Source organism: Rhipicephalus sanguineus, chromosome 2 (assembly GCF_013339695.2).
Source record: "Rhipicephalus sanguineus isolate Rsan-2018 chromosome 2, BIME_Rsan_1.4, whole genome shotgun sequence".
Taxonomy (NCBI): Eukaryota; Metazoa; Arthropoda; class Arachnida; order Ixodida; family Ixodidae; genus Rhipicephalus; species Rhipicephalus sanguineus.
In genome coordinates, this window is record NC_051177.1 from 101449808 (window position 1) to 101469186 (window position 19379).

The 19379-nt window shown below is 47.3% G+C and overlaps 1 protein-coding gene across 10 annotated transcripts in view; it reads left to right on the plus strand.

Annotated features, from left to right (window-relative positions):
* LOC119383463 (2-aminomuconic semialdehyde dehydrogenase) overlaps positions 1 to 19379 on the plus strand; it is a 48471-nt gene that overhangs the window by 16507 nt on the left and 12585 nt on the right. For 2 of the 10 annotated variants that reach the window (XM_049412524.1, XM_049412518.1), the window contains one exon: positions 16980 to 17191. The exons of 4 other annotated variants lie outside the window; for them this stretch is intronic. In XM_049412524.1, coding sequence (XP_049268481.1) covers positions 16980 to 17191 — 212 coding nt within the window. Of the gene's footprint in view, positions 1 to 7982; positions 8006 to 12145; positions 12329 to 15434; positions 15636 to 16979; positions 17192 to 19379 lie in introns of those variants that run through there. 4 more of the 10 variants (XM_037651591.2, XM_049412525.1, XM_037651590.2 and 1 more) reach the window with 4 other exon arrangements.

The following is a 19379-nucleotide window of genomic DNA, read 5'->3' on the forward strand; positions in this document are numbered from 1 at the left end:
GCTTGCCATGGAGGATGGCGGCAAGGTGCTCTGCGGCGGCCTCAGGGAAGAGCCAGAGTTGCCGAAAGAGAACAAGAACGTGAGTGATGATGACAAGGACCGTGTTAATGTGCCTCTCAACAACGGTACGGCGAAAAAGCAAGCAATCCCAGCGAATACAACTCACAGTGGCAGTGCGTGTCTGCTAGGTATTAAACAGCTGCATGACACAAGAATGATTAAAGCTTCAAGCTGAAGCCGTTCTAGCGCCTTCATCTCCAGGAAGCTGCGCTTCGAGCGATAGGACACATAAATGAATGAACGTATAAAACACGTAGCCCTGCAACATCGCCGACCATTGCACCCTACTTCGTTCAATCTCTTGTACCTAAGAGATGGGGAAGGAACACCGCAGCAGGACGCTTGCAAAGGTATTAGGAGAAAGTTCTAGCGTCGATAGTCAAGCATGTTCCTTACCATGGTAACAGAACATTACAGCTTTCTCTAAATCAATTCAATAATGAACCGCTCTGATTAATTCCTTCAGCAAATGCTCCTTTGATGGTGTCTTAGAAGTTCCAGAATATAACCAAAATTTATAATGTGACATGGTCAGTTTCTTTCTTCATACAGATATATTGGAGTTGGGCATGTCTTGTTGTTTACACAAAATTCTCGCAATTCCCTTCACATACTTTGTTCCTGCGCTTAAGTGGTTTAATCAAGAACATTCGTGTTTAGAGCCTAAACACTGCCAGTAAATGGTCCGGGCGGCATCCTTAAGCACCTTCTGCCGCGTCAAAAGCAAAGCAGCACTCGCTGCTTGCATAGGGTGTGATCATTAAATGTGTAGATGCACGCGTGGTTTAAATGCTGCCTTAAATGGCACTTCCAAACAACCTAAGTTGGGTTTCTTGCCAGAATATTTTCCAAACGAAAAATCTCGTCCATTGAATGCTTTTCTCGGTCCGAGAGCGTTCACCCTTCCACATTCCAGCGAAGGTTCGCGAGCACCAAGAAGGCTTTTCAAAAATTACTTCGGGAATGTCACGCCTCATAACGGTGCAGAAAGGGAAAGGGAGAAACAAAAGAAAGAAAATGTGTTAAATGGGGAAAGCCTGTGTAGAACAGAAATGTCATCTGTGGGTGCCAAACATCACAGAGCCACTCTCATCAATGTCACTCTGCAGGGTTATTTTCTGCTGCCCACTGTCATCAGTGACCTGCCGCACACGTCCCGCTGCATCCAAGAGGAGATCTTCGGGCCGGTCACCTGCCTGACGCCCTTCGATACTGACCACGAGGTCGTCGAAAAAGTTAACGGTGTCCCGTATGGACTATGCGCCAGCATCTGGTCCAAGGACCTCAGCCGCATCCACAAGATGGTTCAGCGTCTCGAGGTATCTATAGACAATCGCAGTCTACCCAAGCAGTGACGCAAAAGTAAAACCTAGTGCTAGACTTGTATTAGACATATTTTTGTGGTGAGAAGTTCATTGCTTGAATGCCCCCAGCACAAGTGACATATGTCCCACATTTCTAAGTATTTTCTCCTATTAGGGCTATGCTAGCTCAATATAAGTTTATGAAGATTGCTAAGCTTGGAATGTATACTATATGTATATGTGAAAATTAATTCGGCAACACAATTCCTTGTTCACTGACGTATGTGAACTTACGTAGTTCAACTACAACTTAAGGTACAAAAGCATAACATTTCTATGTTAAGTCATTTCCACTCGCATCACATAAGCTAGACACATTTTCGATACCAGCTTTTACGACCGAGATTTTTTTAAGACATCTTTTCGGGCCCCTTCAACCCACATTCTGTGACGGCGTATGGCAATATCAGGTTTACAACCGAAATGAAGAGCAAAATTTGAAAGCAGCAAACAATATAATACATCAGAATAGAAATATACAAAATATTAGAGTGAAAACATCAAAAATGTGGCAAACCATCCTATGTTAGATATGCAAAATATTAAAGCCCAACAAGTATTGCTAATGACCGAGTTGTCTGCCAATTTTCAAACCTCGCATTACCATCACCAGTTAACACACCACATTGTTTTTATAGGTTGGCACCATATGGTGCAACTGCTGGATGATGCGGCACCTGCACATGCCATTTGGAGGAATGAAGATGTCCGGCGTAGGGCGTGAAGGCACCGATGCTTCCAAGGAGTTCTATACGGAAGTGAAATCAGTCTGTCTAGACTACAAGCTGAACCATGGTAGTTGCCTAAAGATTTATCACTGAAATAAAAATTCAGGCTAAGCACGGCACGATGCATCTATTTTAACAGTACTGCCTCCTATGCATAACAGCACGCTCATTCTCCCGTAATTAAACTCAAAACCTGCACGTTTTTTACCAACCGAAGAGGAGACAGTAGCGGATAAACAGTGTCTTCACAAAGTACTATGGGCACAAAGCCCTTGCACAAAGCCACGATCAAGCGACTCTGCAAGAATATTCCCGAAGAATTCAAATAATGCAGAAACCTCTAAGCTCGTTCTTCGTTGCTTCTCGCACTTGCAGATTACTTGCAGGGCACCTATGCAATCTGACACTGCACGTTTGTTCAACACTACACTCGGAGGAATCCCAGAGTCTGTGATCTGCTGGCAACATTTGCTCCAAAACCTGTTTTTTTTTTTTTCCTGCAATCTGATAAATGCTGCACACATTTGGAACAGAGGGGGATACGACCATACTCAGCTCTAGGACACGGCACATGGTACTATAGCGACTAGTCTCAAGTCTGGAAGTTGCCAGCTTCACACAGCCCATCTTTATATGACTAAGGCATCAGTCACAGCGGATACGCACATGGAAGTCTCCTACATCTACGAATGGTGCCAGGGTTTTGCCATTTCGCCATGCTTCTACACTGTCAAAACGTATCACGCATGAACATATTGTAGGCGCATCTGCCAACGCAACCATAGAGGCAGTCAACAATGCTAAAGCCATCAAACATGTCAGCAAGCTCGTATTAACATTGCCTACCTGCTCTGCAGTTAAAAGCCGTGATCTTCAGAGCCACCAGAAATATTATGCAGGCTGCATAAGATTCCTGGTGGCTGTGAAGATTACGGGTTTTAACTGCGGAGCAGTTTACGGCATAGTTTCCTACAATACTTACTAGAGGGAACTGTGGCGCTAGTGTCTATGGGAGCTGCAATGCATCGCGCTTCAGCCAGCATGGGAATCATGGGGTAGTACACGGATTTGTCTAAACTTCGTTCTTTCGGCTCCGTTTGGCTCCGCGTCGCCTGCATCCGCTTTGTCGCAAAACGAAGTTCAGCAAAAATCAGCAGTTTCACTTCACCACTTTAACTTCTTTAGGCTCACCGATTCAAATCTGGTCACGAAGTTCACAACGATCCATTTTTTTATCCGAAAGAAAACCAAAACATAGCAATAAACAAAGCCACAAGTGCGTTCGAAGCCCACAAGCACGAAGACTAGGCAAATCCGTGTACTACACCCATCATTCCCATGGTGGCTGAACGATCGCAAGCGCCAGAGTTCCCTCTACGTCATTTTAGGAAACTCTATGGTTTACGGGACCGCGCTGTCGTCGTTTCATGTCTCGCGTTGTCACGCAGTTGGCGTCACGCAAGTCTCGCGTTCGATATTAAGCCGAGCAGGGTGCACGTTTGGAACGCTAGCGTGCGCTTGCCCGTGAACGCCAGCGCCGCCGAAGGGCTCATTCGTCTGAGCCAGCGAAGCGACAGCAAACGGCCAGCGTCGGAAGTTATACAGAGCGAAGGCGAAACGCCAGCACTGGGGGTTAGACGCACCCCGCTCGGAGCAGCAAACAGTAGAAAAAGCGCCAAGCCAGCGCGGAAAGCGCAGCACAGTCGCAGCGAAAGCTAGAAGAGCAGCATTTCTAGAGCCCGTTATAAAGTATCTTACGGCTACAAATACAAGTACATTAGCAAGGTACCCACTACGCCATAAATCATAATTTTTGTGAAGTTGGGAAGTACCCACTACGCCATTATTCGTCATTCTGCGGAGAAGCGAGAGAGAGAGAGAAATAAAATTAGAGAAAGGCAGGGAGGTCAACCAGAATTCTAGCATCCGGTTTGCTACCCAGCACTAAGGGGAGGGGGAAAGGGAAAGAAAGATGGAAAGGGAAGAGAAGAGAAAAGCAGACGCGCGGTAAAAAAACACAAATAAATAAAAGGAAGATGTCGAGCGGGAGCACTATAGCCTATTCAATAGGCCACTGCCACGCAAGAAGTTCAATAAGGCCTAATTGATTTCCGGTGCGAAGACAGTTCGGTTCGACATTCTAGCACTGACTGTTCCGACAAGGGTCTGTCGTCAAGGCGGGCCAACACAGCAGCTAGCGACAGTCTGTGCGAGCTACAGCTCGCAGGGCAGCGAGCTGTAGTACAGACGGAGGCCGAAGTCGACGAGATGGGTCCAGCCTATGCAGTCGTGTGTGCTGTAAACTTAGTGTGTTCCACGAGGTCTTTCTGTCAGCATCAGCAATCTCTCGAATTCTCATTGCGGCATCTGTTCTTGAGAACGGGATGGATTCTCGTACGCTGTCTTCGTGTGCAGTTCGAGCAGCTGCGTCGGCATGTTCGTTGCCCAATATGCCGCAGTGACTTGGAAGCCGCTGGAACGTGATGTCATGTCCTTCCTCGAAGAGGTGATGGAGCAGCTCTCTAATTTCCAACACTAATTGTTCGTGAAGCCCTCGGCGTAAGGCGAATATCAGGCACTGTAAAGCTGCCTTGGAGAAGCGAAGTACCAGCTACACATCTGTAAGGCATTATGTGCACTTTGTTGATGCGACGGCTGATGACGATGAAGAATTATGGCTGAGCCGTTTGTAATGGGTTGGAAGCTTTAAACGACCCACTAGTTACGTAAGTCGCATTGTGTGACGCCCGGTCGTTATTTCAATCTCCCACCACGCCAGTGGCGTAAGGAGAATTTTTTTTTTTTTGGGGTGGGGGCACGCCCTTGATCCGACGTGGGGTCCGGGCAGGTAAGTGGGGCCGAGTGTCATTTTGTGCTGTGTATCCCATGGCAGAAAAAAAAATCGGGGGGGGGGGTAGGGGCGGTGTGCCGCCCTCCTGGCTACGCCACTGCATCACGCTATATAACATACGTTAACATGAGAAAGAGAGAGAGGGAAAGAACTTTACTGAGACCCTGAGGAAATGGATCACGGGCGTCTTATGGGCTCCCTTGGCAACCAATATAAGTATGATAATATCTGGGGTTTAACGTCTCAAAACCACGATATGATTATGATGGATGCCGTAGTGAAGGGCTCCGGAAATTTTGACCACCTGGAGTTCTTTAGCGTGCACCTAAAGCCAAGTACACGTGTCTCGAACATTTTCGCCTCCATCAAAAATGCAGCCGCGGCGGAACCAATATAAGTGCACTTGCGAGGAACCCACTACGCTATAAATCATAATTTTTGTGAAGTACGGAAGCAGCCGCTATGCCATTTTTCTTCATTCTACGGAGAACCGTGGTACCCGCTAAACACCTGTAAGGCACAACGTGCACTTTGTTGATGCTGTGCCTGATGACGATGAATAATTATGGCAGAACCCTTTGTAATGGGTTTGAAGCATTCAACAACACAATCGTTACGGAGTTCGCATTGTGTGACGCCTGGTTACAGAATTCGCGTTGTGTGACTTCTGGTTGTTATTTTACTCTTCTACCACGCAATATTACACTGTGTTAATGTGGTTCCTTCCCGACATGAAGCCTATACAGGGGCTTTTTGTGAATCAGCTCGAAGCACCGACATGGCTCTGAGGTAGAATACTGAGCTCCCACTCAGAGAGCCCAGGTTCGAACCCCGTTCCATCCTGGATATTTTTTATTTCGTTTTTGTTGTTTTTTCGCGCGATAGCGGTTACGGACACCGGCGGCGGCGGCGGACAACTACGGCGCCAAAAACGGCCGTTGTCGTGATCTCATAACAGCTTTCGCTATGAAACAGTAAAGAGGAGACCACAGAACAGAAAACAGATAATCACAAAAAAGAACACAAAACGATATATCACATAATCACACGAAAACAACAGAAAAGAGCAGCTAAACACAAGAGAAAGACAAGAGAATCAATGCTCCACAGTTCGTACAGCTTTCACTTCGGGTTGAACTGGCTCTCATTTTTTAAACACGAACCAAAGCCACCAAAACCAACCAAAGCCAACCAAAGGCACCTTGACTACGTCCGTCCATCCGTCCGTCCACGTCTGGGTGCTCTTGTGCTCGTCTCCTTAGCTTGGTATCCACCAGAATCGACACAGGAGGACATGAGCGTATGACGAACACAACTGACGGGTTATGACATGAATAACATGACATGCCTTTCGCGTATACGTCGCGATCATGAAACCCTTTTCGACATTCACGTGTGGCGCATACTAGCTCGCATAACACGGCCCATGGATTGCGGGTATGGGCCACAAGTGATTCACAGTCTATATCAACACAGGGACGGCTAGAATAGACTTAGGAAATCTTGACGCGATCGCTTTAAAGAAGCATGTCCCAGAGTACCTGGCGCCGGCGTCGGCGGCGTTGTCGATGAACGGAAAAACCCGATGGACGCCGAGAACAAAAATCACTGTTGGAGCCGGAATCAAATTCATCCCTTCTGCATGGCAGTGAAGTGTTCTTCCACAGCTTCGGAAAAGAGAGAGAACAACTTTATTCATTGGGGTTTGGGGTAAGGGGTCACGAGCTCGATAGGTGGGGCCCCGAGTCCGGGGCTCCACTAGCTACTGCCGGCTGCCTGACGTGACCCAGGCGCGCAAGTTGTACCTCCGTGTCAGAGCTGGCAAGCTGCGCCTCCCATTGCTCGAAAGTATTACAGATTATACTGACCTAAAAAGGTACCTAAATTTGGTGGTCGGTTCAGGCATCCCTAGGCAATGTGATATAGCAATGGCTAGCCGCCACACCACGGACAGGCGTGCCCATACAGCGTTGGAAAAATTTTGCTTAATCTTTGTGGGTTGAGAAAGACCCTCGCTTGAATCCTGCGGACTTCAATCGCGTCCTCGCCTCTTAATGATTTGTGGGAGGCGCTGTATTTTTGTCACGTGCCTCGCTGGTGCGCAAGAATTTCGCGAGGGGCCATTCTGGATGAGTCCTTGTCGTCCTGGAGTGTTGTGGGGGACTAAAAGTGCGGTCGAGGCTCTGCTCGGTTCGAGAGCCCTCGAGCAAGAGCGTCTGCACTCTCGTTTCCCTCAAGGCCTGCGTGCCCTGGACACTGCAGATCACCCTGTATTTGTTTTTTTCCATCTCCCGCCTAGAAAATTACTTACTTGTATCGGGAGGCGGCCTTTCAAGAAGAAACGGCACTCTTCCTGCCAGTCGGAGATTACAATCGCCTGCTGTTCCTTCCAAAGCTTCTACTGCTTGTACTGCTTTAAAGAAGACCCCGTACAGGCGTCAGCTGGGGGCGTCGTGCCGTGCTAACAAGCGTGTAATGGTGCGACGGCAAATGTCGATTCTCCGACATCTGCACAACTTATCTAGTTTCGAGGAGAGGCAATGCACAAAATGGACACAAGGGAGAGAGACGACAAACGCGCATGTGTTGTCCATTTTGCGCATTGTCATTCCTCCTCCTCAGTCCCGAAGCATAAGCAGTAAAGCTCCCTGACCCTCAGTTTCCGGTGCACAATCACCGCACGAATCTTCACTCGATAAGCTAACTCTCGGCTCCACATCGCTACATAGCCGATGAGCACTGCTCTGATGTGGGAGACTCCCACGGAGGCACAATGTGGCAAGTGTTCTCACTCTAGCTCCACACGAGGGCAGTTGTTGAATTGTGCCATCAGCGAAAGTCCGCCCAGACCCGGCCGTAAAGCAGCCTTCGAGCGGCGGGGGACCTCGCGCGAGACTCGTAAAATTGGTTAGCAGATAAGATTACGGTGGGGGCCCCGACGACGTATACCGTAGCGTTCCTTCTTTCTCTGCAATCGCAGAAGCAGCGCTGCTAGTCATCAGGTAAGTTGAGCGCACCGAAACTTTCCAGTTCGTGTTCATCGATCCTTGCACGCCCGCGCCCTGAAAATTTTCTTAAGCTAGCTTAGTTGTTTGTAAGAGAATACGTCAGCCGATTCCGATGCTGTGCATATTATTAGCTAAGCCGCCTGGCCAATAGAAAACAGCGTTCACGTAAAAAAAAATAATAAGCTGTGAATTCGGGTCTTGCCCGTAGACGAAGTTTGTTCGTGTGCGCGGTGTTGTCGCGTTACATCCAACGCTTTAGGTCAATGCCTTAAATTCCCAAGAATCAGTCAAAAGTATTCATGGGAACTGGGTTGCTGCCCGACCACCCCTTCCCTATGATTCGGTGATTGCATTCGGGCACCCACAGTTGTAGCATTTTTTTTTTTTTGTTGCGGCGTTGACGTTCTTTGACAGCTCACACATGAATCTGTGTATGTATAACGCGCGGTTAGTTCACTGACTCTCTTCAACAGACATTAGAATAGTATTCAGGCTTTCGCTTCTTCGGCGACGTTATATACGCTGTCCTCAAAGTCAAAGATTTCGAACGTTCTTAACTGGAAAATTAAAACATGAATAGTCGGTTGCTGTACAGTACCTATACCATGGGCACATCAGAATCGATATGGTTAGGGAATAATGAATGCGAACTAGATCATACGCCTAACAATTTAGTTTAACAGGCTTTCTCTCTACAAGTTAACCATTTTTCTTGACGAAAAGCCACCAGAGCAAGGTTTTGCTGCATCAGAATAAATAAAACTGAGATTTACGCACATTGCAAGCTGATAACAGCCATCAGTCGCACTGAAGTGAGCACACACAGCAAGGGTCATTTTGGCCAGTTATAGCTCGTAAACAAAGCAAATGAGGACATATGATATTAGAACCATGTGTTCACTGACATAAGCGCTCTTCGATAAAAAATTGTCGTCAAAATTGAGATCGGAGTTTTTTTTTTTCTTTTTTGAAAATGTACTTTTTTGAAAAAACTCGCTTCTTTAACTATTTTTTTTCTTGCGCTGCCCGTAGGAAAATTCTCTTCCGTATAAATGTTGCAAAAGCTCTTTTCTACATTTGACATTGTTTTCAAGTTTCTGTTTAAATAGGAAAGGCGCCAAGGCGCCTCAAACTTAGGACACTTTTTTGATTTCGGCCGTATTTGCCAAGTTTTTCACATTTTCTTCCTTTTGAGGACGGCATAAAAAAACATGGATGTAATTCATAGTAATGGGTATTAAAACCAACAAAAAAAATTTCGACACATCATTTATAGTTCGCGGTAAATTCGGCCGTGAAATCCGAAAACATTGCAGTGAGCAAAAACAGGAGGCCCGCGCCGCCACCTTCAAATATTTTTTTGGCGCGCTGGGAGCGTTTCTTGGAAATAAAAATTTTTGGTTTCGTGCACTTTCAATGTGCCCACATAACATATAAAAAACCCAGGCAAAACAGAAATATCGACCGGACAGGCATGTTCGATATCTCGTGGAATCACCCATGTAACACTGGCCGTTTCAAACTATCCTAGAACGCCTACTGCAAGTACACTTGCGAAGTGCCCAGTACACCAACCCACTGCGCGCACCTTCGCAGCTGCACACTTTGTGATGAGAGGGCAGTTTTAAACCAACAACTCGTTTTTCACCCTTGCCCCGCCACGGTGGTCTAGTGGTTATGGCGCTCGACTGCTGACCCGAAGGTCGCGGGATCGAATCCCGGCCGCGGCGGCTGCATTTTCGATGGAGGCGAAAATGTTTGAGGCCCGTGTACTTAGATTTAGGTGCACGTTAAAGAACCCCAGGCGGTCGAAATTTCCGGAGCCCTACACTACGGCGTCTCTCATAATCATAGTGTGGTTTTGGGACGTTAAAGCCCAGATATTATTATTATTTTTCACCCTCGTTTACGTGTCTTAGAGACCTACGCGAAGTATGTGCCTTGGTGTCGCAAAACCTCTACGGCTTTTTGGTGTCTAGTGATACCGAAACGTTCTCTTAACCAACTAGATGCATCAGCGAGTTGGTCAGTCACAAGTCCCTGCAAAAACGCTGGTCAATAGAGCCCTCTTTGGCGCTTTTTTTTTTCTGGTTTTAAGTAGCACAATATCCTGGCCCCTGCTTCTGAAGGCATTGAATTGCTTCGTTTCTATTCTCCTCACTTGCGCTGAGGTATAGATTTTCGAATAATTTTGTGGATACTAATTAATCCATGTCGTAGCGTAATGTGTGCAGTAATATAGAAAGTAAGTATTAGGTGCACGCAGTCCAGCTGAGACGTCCAGGTGAGACGGTAGTCATGAATCCATTCGCTTTGCGGGCAGAGTCTCATAGACGTGGTTTCTGATCTACGATGCCAATGACCGCGTCAAACCAATACAAGTACGGAATTAGGGGCTGCTGTTTGCACCCTGACTGCATCAGACCAGGAATCAGCATGACGGCGAGTGACCGTATGGCAACCAGTCTGCCGGAGTTATTCAGTCACTCACATTGACACAGTGGCATCGGGAAACGCGTCCCTCAGATGAACATGCGATAGTGTACAGATCAGTCGGGGTACGCCACTTGAGCTTATCGTGCATAGCACACGAGTAAGACGCGATATGATACAATGACTGGCGGCCGTCTGACCGTATCTGACATATGGTGGAAGGCAGTACGTCACAGGCCAATGCCTCCTTGCACAGGCGTACAGTACTTCCGAAACAAATACAGAAAACAATCGTTAAATTGAGCGTCTCAGTGTCGTTGGAGTGCGCTTTCCAGTCCAAACCGATTTCTTATAGCTGGTATCGAATTCGAGTTTTTCGTTCTTAATTTATCTTTGCCATTGGTGGGATGTTTCGCGGATATTTTTAGTATCATAACTGGCTATAGTTTACCCTATCAAACAATTCTGGCGCAAGAGATTTCTGTGAATATCGATCCTGTTTCGCAGGTAGCCAACGGTGCCGTTCCGCAATATTTACATTTTATTGCTGCTGTGTTTCCACCTGCTTTATCTGTCCGTGTCACTTTTTCAACTAAGAAAAAGCACCAAAGACAGCTTTGTCAACTCGACGACGTCGGTTGCTCTCGATTTTCTCATGGTTATCGGCAAAGAAACGGGAGTGCCCTTTCAACAATGCGAAACATAGGTAACTTCTTGCAAGTGTTTACACCTTATCCCGCCAGTGAATAATGAAGTAAGAGCAGACGTGGAGCTTAAATGCGCACTTGAAACGGGCTCTACTGTACGGTGACATGGCGACTCAATAAAGCCAGCTGCACCTTGTGCAACACAGACATCATTCATCAACATATTAATGGTCAATCAACATATCCAGGTGCAAGTATAGACAAAGAACCCAGCAATGGCAGTTTTTTCTCGTGCGGTAAAAGCTTCATAGTTTCGGACCGTGATTAGCCCGAGATCCACCGCAGTTACAAACTTCAGCAATTAAGAGCGAAGGACCACACAAAAGTCCAGGACTAAACCTGGACAATAATGAGCGGGCAGCCGCAGCATTGGTCAAGGCTTACATTTTTTCCCTGCCCCGCCACGGTGGTCTAGTGGTTATGGAGCTCGACTGCTGACCCGAAGGTCGCGGGATCGAATCCCGGCCACGGCGGCTGCATTTTCGATGGATGCGAAAATGTTTGAGGCCCGTGTACTTAGATTTAGGCGCACGTTAAAGAACCCCAGGTGGTCGAAGTTTCCGGAGCCCTCCACTACGGCGTTTCTCATAATCATATCATGGTTTTGGGACGTTAAACCCCACATATTAAAAAAATATATTATTTTCTCCCTTTCGCGCCACGCAAAGTCAAGGCAATCCCCGCTCTCAGAAGTTCTGCCGACGAAGTACGGCAATGTGAACGTTTTTACATCAACCCCTCAGAAACAAAGATATAGGCGTGAAAAAGGCGGGTACAGCCGAGACGGCCAAGCCGCCTGCCGGACGGCCCCGTCGGCTATATCAGGACGTATATCTTGGAATCCTCGCCGTTCGCTGTGCACCCGTTAACCGCGGGCCATTCCTCGCGACGTTGCTAAACAAGCGCGTGCGTGTAGAGCCGCCACCTTTGAGCAGTGAGCGGTAGCTATGAATGGCAACGCGCGCGAGCGGTCCGGCAGCCCGGCACGAGCCGGAATGTGGCCTCCCGTGCGCAGGATGTTCGTCCTGGAGAACTTCATCAACGGCAAGTTCGAGTCACTGGACGAGACCATCGAGAATGTGGACCCGTCCACGGGCGTCGTCTACTCGCGCCTACCCAACAGCGGCTCGCGCGAGGTCGAGGAGGCAGTGCACGCTGCCATGCAGGCCTTTCCCACGTGAGTATTCTGCTTGACCTTATATATCTTTATTAGACAGGTAGCACGTCGATGGAGGCGTAATGCTAGAGGCCCGTGTATACTGTGCGATGCAAGTGCACGTTAAATATGGTAATAATAATTGGTGGAGTTTTACGGCGCAAAACCACGATACGTTTATTAGGGACGCTTTGCACGTCGAAGAACACCAGATGGTCTTAATTTCCGTAGCCCTCCACTTCGGCATGCCCCACAATCATATTGTGGTTTTGGCACGTAAAATCCCAGTAATTATCATTACATTAAACAGATACGTACACCACCACTCTCTGCGCACGTGCGTTGGTTCGTCTGTTTGGCACTTCCTGCATTTCTTTCCTGTCTTGCTTCTTATACAGACAATACCAGGGGTCTGAAACACTTGGCCCGCGGGCCGCATGCGGCGCGGCCCGCACATGGAAGTCATGGGTATGTATATATATATATATATATATATATATATATATATATATATATATATATATATATATATATATATATATATATATATATATATATATATATATATATATATATATATATATATATATATATATATATATATATATATATATATAATGTTCTAAGCGATATGTCCATGACCTGCACAAATGTGACTACTCTCAAGCACTTCTTTTGTGAGGCACCTCATGCGGTCGTCATGTGTTGAAACAAAAACCTTGGACCAAAAACCGTATATTTAAGAACCGCCGCCCAGATTTCAGTCATTCTGGAGGTCAGCCTCCACTTGTTTCTGGAATCCTGACGTCAAATACCCTTCAGAAATGACCCATATATGATATAGGAAAGTCCTTCTTTCAAATGGCAACGTTAGCTGACATTTTGTTCATCTTCCCCTCCCCCGCCCTGCGCTTTACCCTTCTTCACCGTCGCGGTCCTTACATGAGAAAAGTTCATGATTACGGCTCGCCAGCTGAAGCTAGTGTGAGGCCCCTAGACTACACAATATAGTCCAAATCCCACTTATTAAAGAGGTTCAAGTTTAGCGTATTTTCCAGCTGGGGTTCCCTTCGTTCTGTCTTCGAGAAAGTGTCCTCCACAAGAGGAACTTCGAGCACAACGGTGAAAAGTTTTTACTAGTCGTACCTACAGCTATGCGACAAGAAATTTGGCGCGCATATGTTACGACGAACCGACATCTGGACGCATGGGTGTGAGCCGTACATTCGCACGATTGTGAGTCGTACATTCGCGCGGGTGTGAGTCGTACATTCGCACGGGTGTGAGCCGTACGTTCGCCAGAATTCGTCTAGAGTACTACTGGCCTAAGTTGCTAGCATCAGTGCAGGACTGCGTGAAAACTTGTCGCGAATGCCAAAGGCGCAACACTCCATCAATAAAACGGACAGGCCTTTTGCAACCAATAGGTCCTCCGAATGCCCAATGTCAACTCCTTGGACCGCCTTGGAAGTGGATTGTTGTAGCCCCAGACTATAGATGACCCGTCACACTGAGATTGACTCTCTGTACAGTGCAACGGCTGTCGAAGTTGCAAAGTTCTTTGTCAACAACATATAATCCTCAGGCATGGCGCTCCCACCATCGTTATTACGGATCGTGTAAGAGCTTTTATTGCAGACCTAATGCAATGTTTGATGCGAATGGCACATACTGATCGTGGAAGAACCGCGTCTTATACCACCCCCATACAAATGGCTTAACGGAACGCCTCAACAGAACTCCGGCTGACATTTCAGTGTATGTCGATGTTGAACATAACCCTACATCACCTTTGCACATATAACGCAGTCGTTTAAGAAACAACCCAAGTCGCCGTCGCATCATTCGAACTTGTATTCGACAGAGCAGTAACCCCAACATTGGATGTTTTGTTGCCATTAGATGAAAGCAATCCGTACGACTCAGATGATTCCTTGAAAAAGCCGATGAAGCATGACACGTGGCACGGTACAGGATACGCCGCCAACAGCTCATCGGCTCCAGCCGGTACAACCAGCGACGCAGTGAAGCTCATTATCTGCCCGGTGACAAGTTGATACGGACACAGGCGTACGCAGGGTTTCCCATTAAAAAAAAAGGGGGGGGGGACTTTCATCACAGCACCCCCCACCCCCCTTTGGTCGAGTCCAAAGGACATTCTTCACAATGGATGAAAAAATAAATAAACATGAAGCCATGACGTGCTTCTCACAATGGCCTGCCTTTGGACCCAGGCTTTTCTGAAGTAAAAATGGGAAGTGAACAGTTCTTGGGATGCAACACCAGGGGCCTTCGGCCGCCAGCATCGTTAAATACATGCGTGGTCATAACTGAGTAAATATATGGAGGAGACTTCGCCCCCCCCCCCCCTACCTGCCTCCCTCGAGCGCACGTCTATGAATATGGACCTAGTGCGACGCCGTGGACTGTGTGAAAGGCCTCTTTCACAATACTTAAGCCCTCACGAAGTGCTCCATCTTATCACTTACGAAGTGAAATCCGCAGGACACGAGAACCCAAGACGCTACAATTTCACGGATTTCGTATACGTAGTCGGCATGAAGCCATACTATGAGAGATCATGAGAAAATGAGTAAGAGTGCACACGAACCCTTTATTTGTCGCATGCATCGGGACGATGCGTAAAGCGGGGGACAGACGGTCCGATTTTCCATGCGATCCGACGGCCGACGCGGCGGTGGGGGAGAGGGAATGGTGGCTGTACGATGCTATGAAAGGTCACCATTCCGGTTTCCCCTCCGCCGTGTCGGACGTCGAATCGCATGAAATTCAAATTGGGCGCCAATTGCCGTTCATATTCGACACTGGGCGCGACGTGTCGTGTAGTGCAGCTCAGCAACCACAGGCAGCGATCATCGCAGCACGAGCAGCCGGTCGGGCTCGGCCAGTTCGCATGCACCACGCACACGAGGCATCACGTGAGACGAAGAAAGAAGACAGCGCGGAAAGCCAATTGTGTGATTCGCAGCTGCACTACTGCAGTGACTTTGAGTTGTGGGCACAGGTTCGCCCTTAAAGACACATTTGTTTTATTAATATATGTGTTTCTCAACATCGCTACAATATAGTAATATTGTACGCCTCTCCTCCTTGGTGTGGGACGCAGGTGGTCGATGAAGTCCCCAGAAGAGCGCTCCAAGTTCCTCATCCGCATCGCCGACTTGATCGAGAGCCGGCTCGACGAGTTCGCCCAGGCCGAGTCTCGAGACCAGGGCAAGCCTGTCTGGCTGGCACGCGCCGTCGACATCCCACGCGCAGTGCACAACTTTCGACACTTCGCCACCACTGCCCAGTGCGACCGAGAGATGTACGTGAGCATCGTGCATACTTTCGATCCTTTCTCTATCAACCTCAGACATTCGCTATGCGCACCCAGAGCTTATAGACATGAGCGGCATGTGTTTGGGCTATTAGGACGAAAGCGTTCTTTTGCGTATACCTCACCGGGTTTTGGTCGGCTCGTTTTACCGCCTAGTGAGCTGGGCCGATCCCCTAGCTAGATGGCGCAATCAGAAGTCAACCGAGGCTGCATAATCAAAGGCAATGGTTTAGTGACCCGATACTCATACCATTGAATAATGTGACATCGCAGTTGTTTCAATATAGTTCTTAACGTGAGCCGATCCCGGACAGTGCAATCCTGATAGTGCTGTTTAAAAGTTTCTTATGCCAGCATATGAAACCAAGTTTCAGGGACACGCACGTGAAATTTAATTCACCGTTATTAGTGTACAGAATACGGATGTATGTTCGATTATTTAAAGGTACACTAAAGAGAAACACGATTTCACTCACATTAGTAAATCACTCTTTCACGATTCCCAAATCACCATGCTTGTCGCGATAAGACGCGCAAAAATAAAATGCGGGTGGCGAGGCCACCTTGAAAATCCCGTACCAAACGCCGTTGCGTCATAGATTTTGACAGCATCTACTAGGTCCTACGTAGCTCTTAATTAGTAAAAATGAAGAACATTGCCCTCTGCGGGGACCAAATACCAAGTTTCAGTAAATTTCATTGGGCCAATGTCTCCAAAACACGAAAAATACATTAAAACAATACTGCAAGTCGGCCTAGTTGAAACACATTCATCTTCCCGGATTCGCGCGAGAAACTTCGAGGGAGATAGTGGAGGCGTTTTACATTGACAAGCAAAAAGAAAAGTGTGTTAGCCACTCCTCTGTTGACTTTCTTGAGAAAGATTTTTTTGGTGTTGTCATTTGTACGTTAAGGCATGTGATCACGAGCTGTGACATGTGCCCTTTTGACGAGCTTTTTTTACCTGTGAAGGTTTTCGAAAAAATAAGCCATTTGTTAGATTGCGCTCGTCTTTGTGTATCTCTTCTTTGTCTCCGTGTGCTCGCGCAAATCCGTGAGGACGAAAAATACACTTTGAAATCCGTGACGTCACGTACGGCGATTTCGGCGCGAGATGTAAAAATAGAAACCTTGATCTTGATTTTTCTCCTCTATTATAGACCTATGATGGTGAAATTAACGACATTAGACTTGACAGAGTAGGATATATCAATCTAAACCGATTCATAGTTTCACTTTAGTGTCCCTTTAATGCAGCAAAATATCAAATACGTCACTCTTTGTCTTCATTCCTAAATGCCCTTACAAACGAGCCACCGTGTCGCGGCTCAGGGCAATCCCCCAGCAGCAATCCAACGTGCTTCATTACACGGTCCGCTCCGCTGTGGGCGTGGTGGCGGTGATCGTGCCGTGGAACCTGCCGCTGTACCTGCTCACCTTCAAGCTGGCGCCGGCCATGGTGTACGGAAACACGGTGGTGGCCAAACCGAGCGAGCTTACCTCCGTCACCGCATGGATGCTCGCTAAGGTGTTCGTGGACGCCGGTGAGTGAGCACTCGCTGTGAAGTTATCTTTCCTCAAGACTTACGCAATCTTTAATCTGGCACCGCTAGAAAAAAAAAAGCTGACACATCGTAAAAGAATGTTATGAAATCTTCTTTTTAACGAAGTGTTTCCTATTCGATAACGCGTGTTTTTACAGGGTGCCCCAGCTAACTCTAGCCAGAATTTCAAAATATGCCGACGCATTTTATGATGACGCGACCGACTATTGCATGGAGTAAGTGTCACCATATTTTGTGGTCTGATAAAGTGCTGAATTAGGCAAGATTAATTAACACCTAAAACACGGAAGCTGGGCAAGAAAATCCATTTAGAAAGTTGAAGATCGGTTTGCAAAACGTCCGATTAGACAGTTTCTAACTTTCTATCTACAGTGTTTTTCTGCTTCCTGCACATGCCCGCGGAATGATAGATAGATAGATAGATAGATAGATAGATAGATAGATAGATAGATAGATAGATAGATAGATAGATAGATAGATAGATAGATAGATAGATAGATAGATAGATAGATAGATAGATAGATAGATAGATAGATAGATAGATAGATAGATAGATAGATAGATAGATAGATAGATAGATAGATAGATAGATAGATAGATAGATAGATAGATAGATAGATAGATAGATAGATAGATAGATAGATAGATAGATAGATAGATAGATAGATAGATAGATAGATAGATAGATAGATAGATAGATAGATAGATAGATAGATAGATAGATAGATAGATAGATAGATATACATGCCACGTGACATAGCCCCTTGCGCTCCGTAATTGCAGTGCTCCCTCATACTCGGCCTGCAAACGACCACAGAATTCGCCCACGTGTGCAGCATGTGGCTTAAAAGGCGACAGGACAGCGCTGTGCGATGACGAACCTGTTACTTGCGGCAGCACAAGCGATAACCGCTGTGTCTACTTATCACTGTCATGAACCGCGGCGAGGGAACCATATCGCTTGTACCCGGAACGATATGCAGCACTGCAATTATGGCGCGCAAGCGAGCATGTCACGTGGTATCTTGTTATTGATGGCTTGCACTGACGTTGCTGAAAACGTCATGTGTTGGTGCACCGCATGGTGGGACGCAACGTTTGTGACGTCGTGCTAATGTTATTATTTCATCACTTGCAAGTTCTCTTGATATTGACGCACAGAAACCAATAACATTGTGGCCGCATCGTTATCATATTGAAGCAGTTTAAGCGCAATGGGATTATGCTGCCTTTACGTCATCAAAGCCGCCATGAAGGTGAACCAGTAAGTTATGAAGCTGCGTCCATGACGTCACGTGCAAGCTGTCTATTACTTCGTAGCCACCCGCAGTAATGGGTATCCATGGTTTCGTGTCCGGAACGCCGAAGAGAGAGAGTTCGAAGCTCCGGAAAAGGAGAGCACCTCGAGTTGAAAAGGATTAGGGAGCCTCCGTGACCGGGCGCCCATGTGGGCTCCCTAAAGAGGAAGAGCGCGCGCCAAGGAAACCATGGAGAAGCGGAAGAGGAGGAAAGAGGAGTAGCGTCGGTAGCGTCGCTGAGGAGGAACACATGGCCGGACAACATGGGAGACGCGACAGCGGTCGTCAATTGATTGGTGCGTCCGCCTCCAACGTGAGGGAGGAGGGCTTGCCGAGTCCGATATTCAATGCCGCCCGGCACCTAGCGGTTTTTCTAATCGGGACAAAGGTATACTCGGCTAGGCGCTCGGTTATGCGGGAGTTCTTATCTCGTGAAGGTTTCCTCTTCTGTCCGCTCAATTTACACAACAGCTACACCCAAAGAGGCTGCGCCGTGCTCCCTGGTGGGTTGCGGAAATAAGCCTCTCCTAACCTCATACCATTATCTCTGCTGTGATTGTCGATGCTGTAGGTGTCGTTGCCTCGCTACAAAGGGAGAGCTAGAGGAGTTGAGGTACAACGACCCCGAAAGCGAGGAGAAGCGGTCCACTGATAGGTGCTGCGGTGGAGCGCTCCGGAAGGAAGGGCGATTAGAAGAATTGCCTTCCTTATTTCCCACCACCCTCTCTCACTGGAGCGGCTGCAGGATATAGGGCTCAACAGCTGCTGGAGACTTACGGAGGAGGGCGAGCAGTAGTTAGGAATATGAATACAATACAGAAATATGAGAGGGAATGGCTCTGAACATTAAAACAAAGATAATCAAGTCA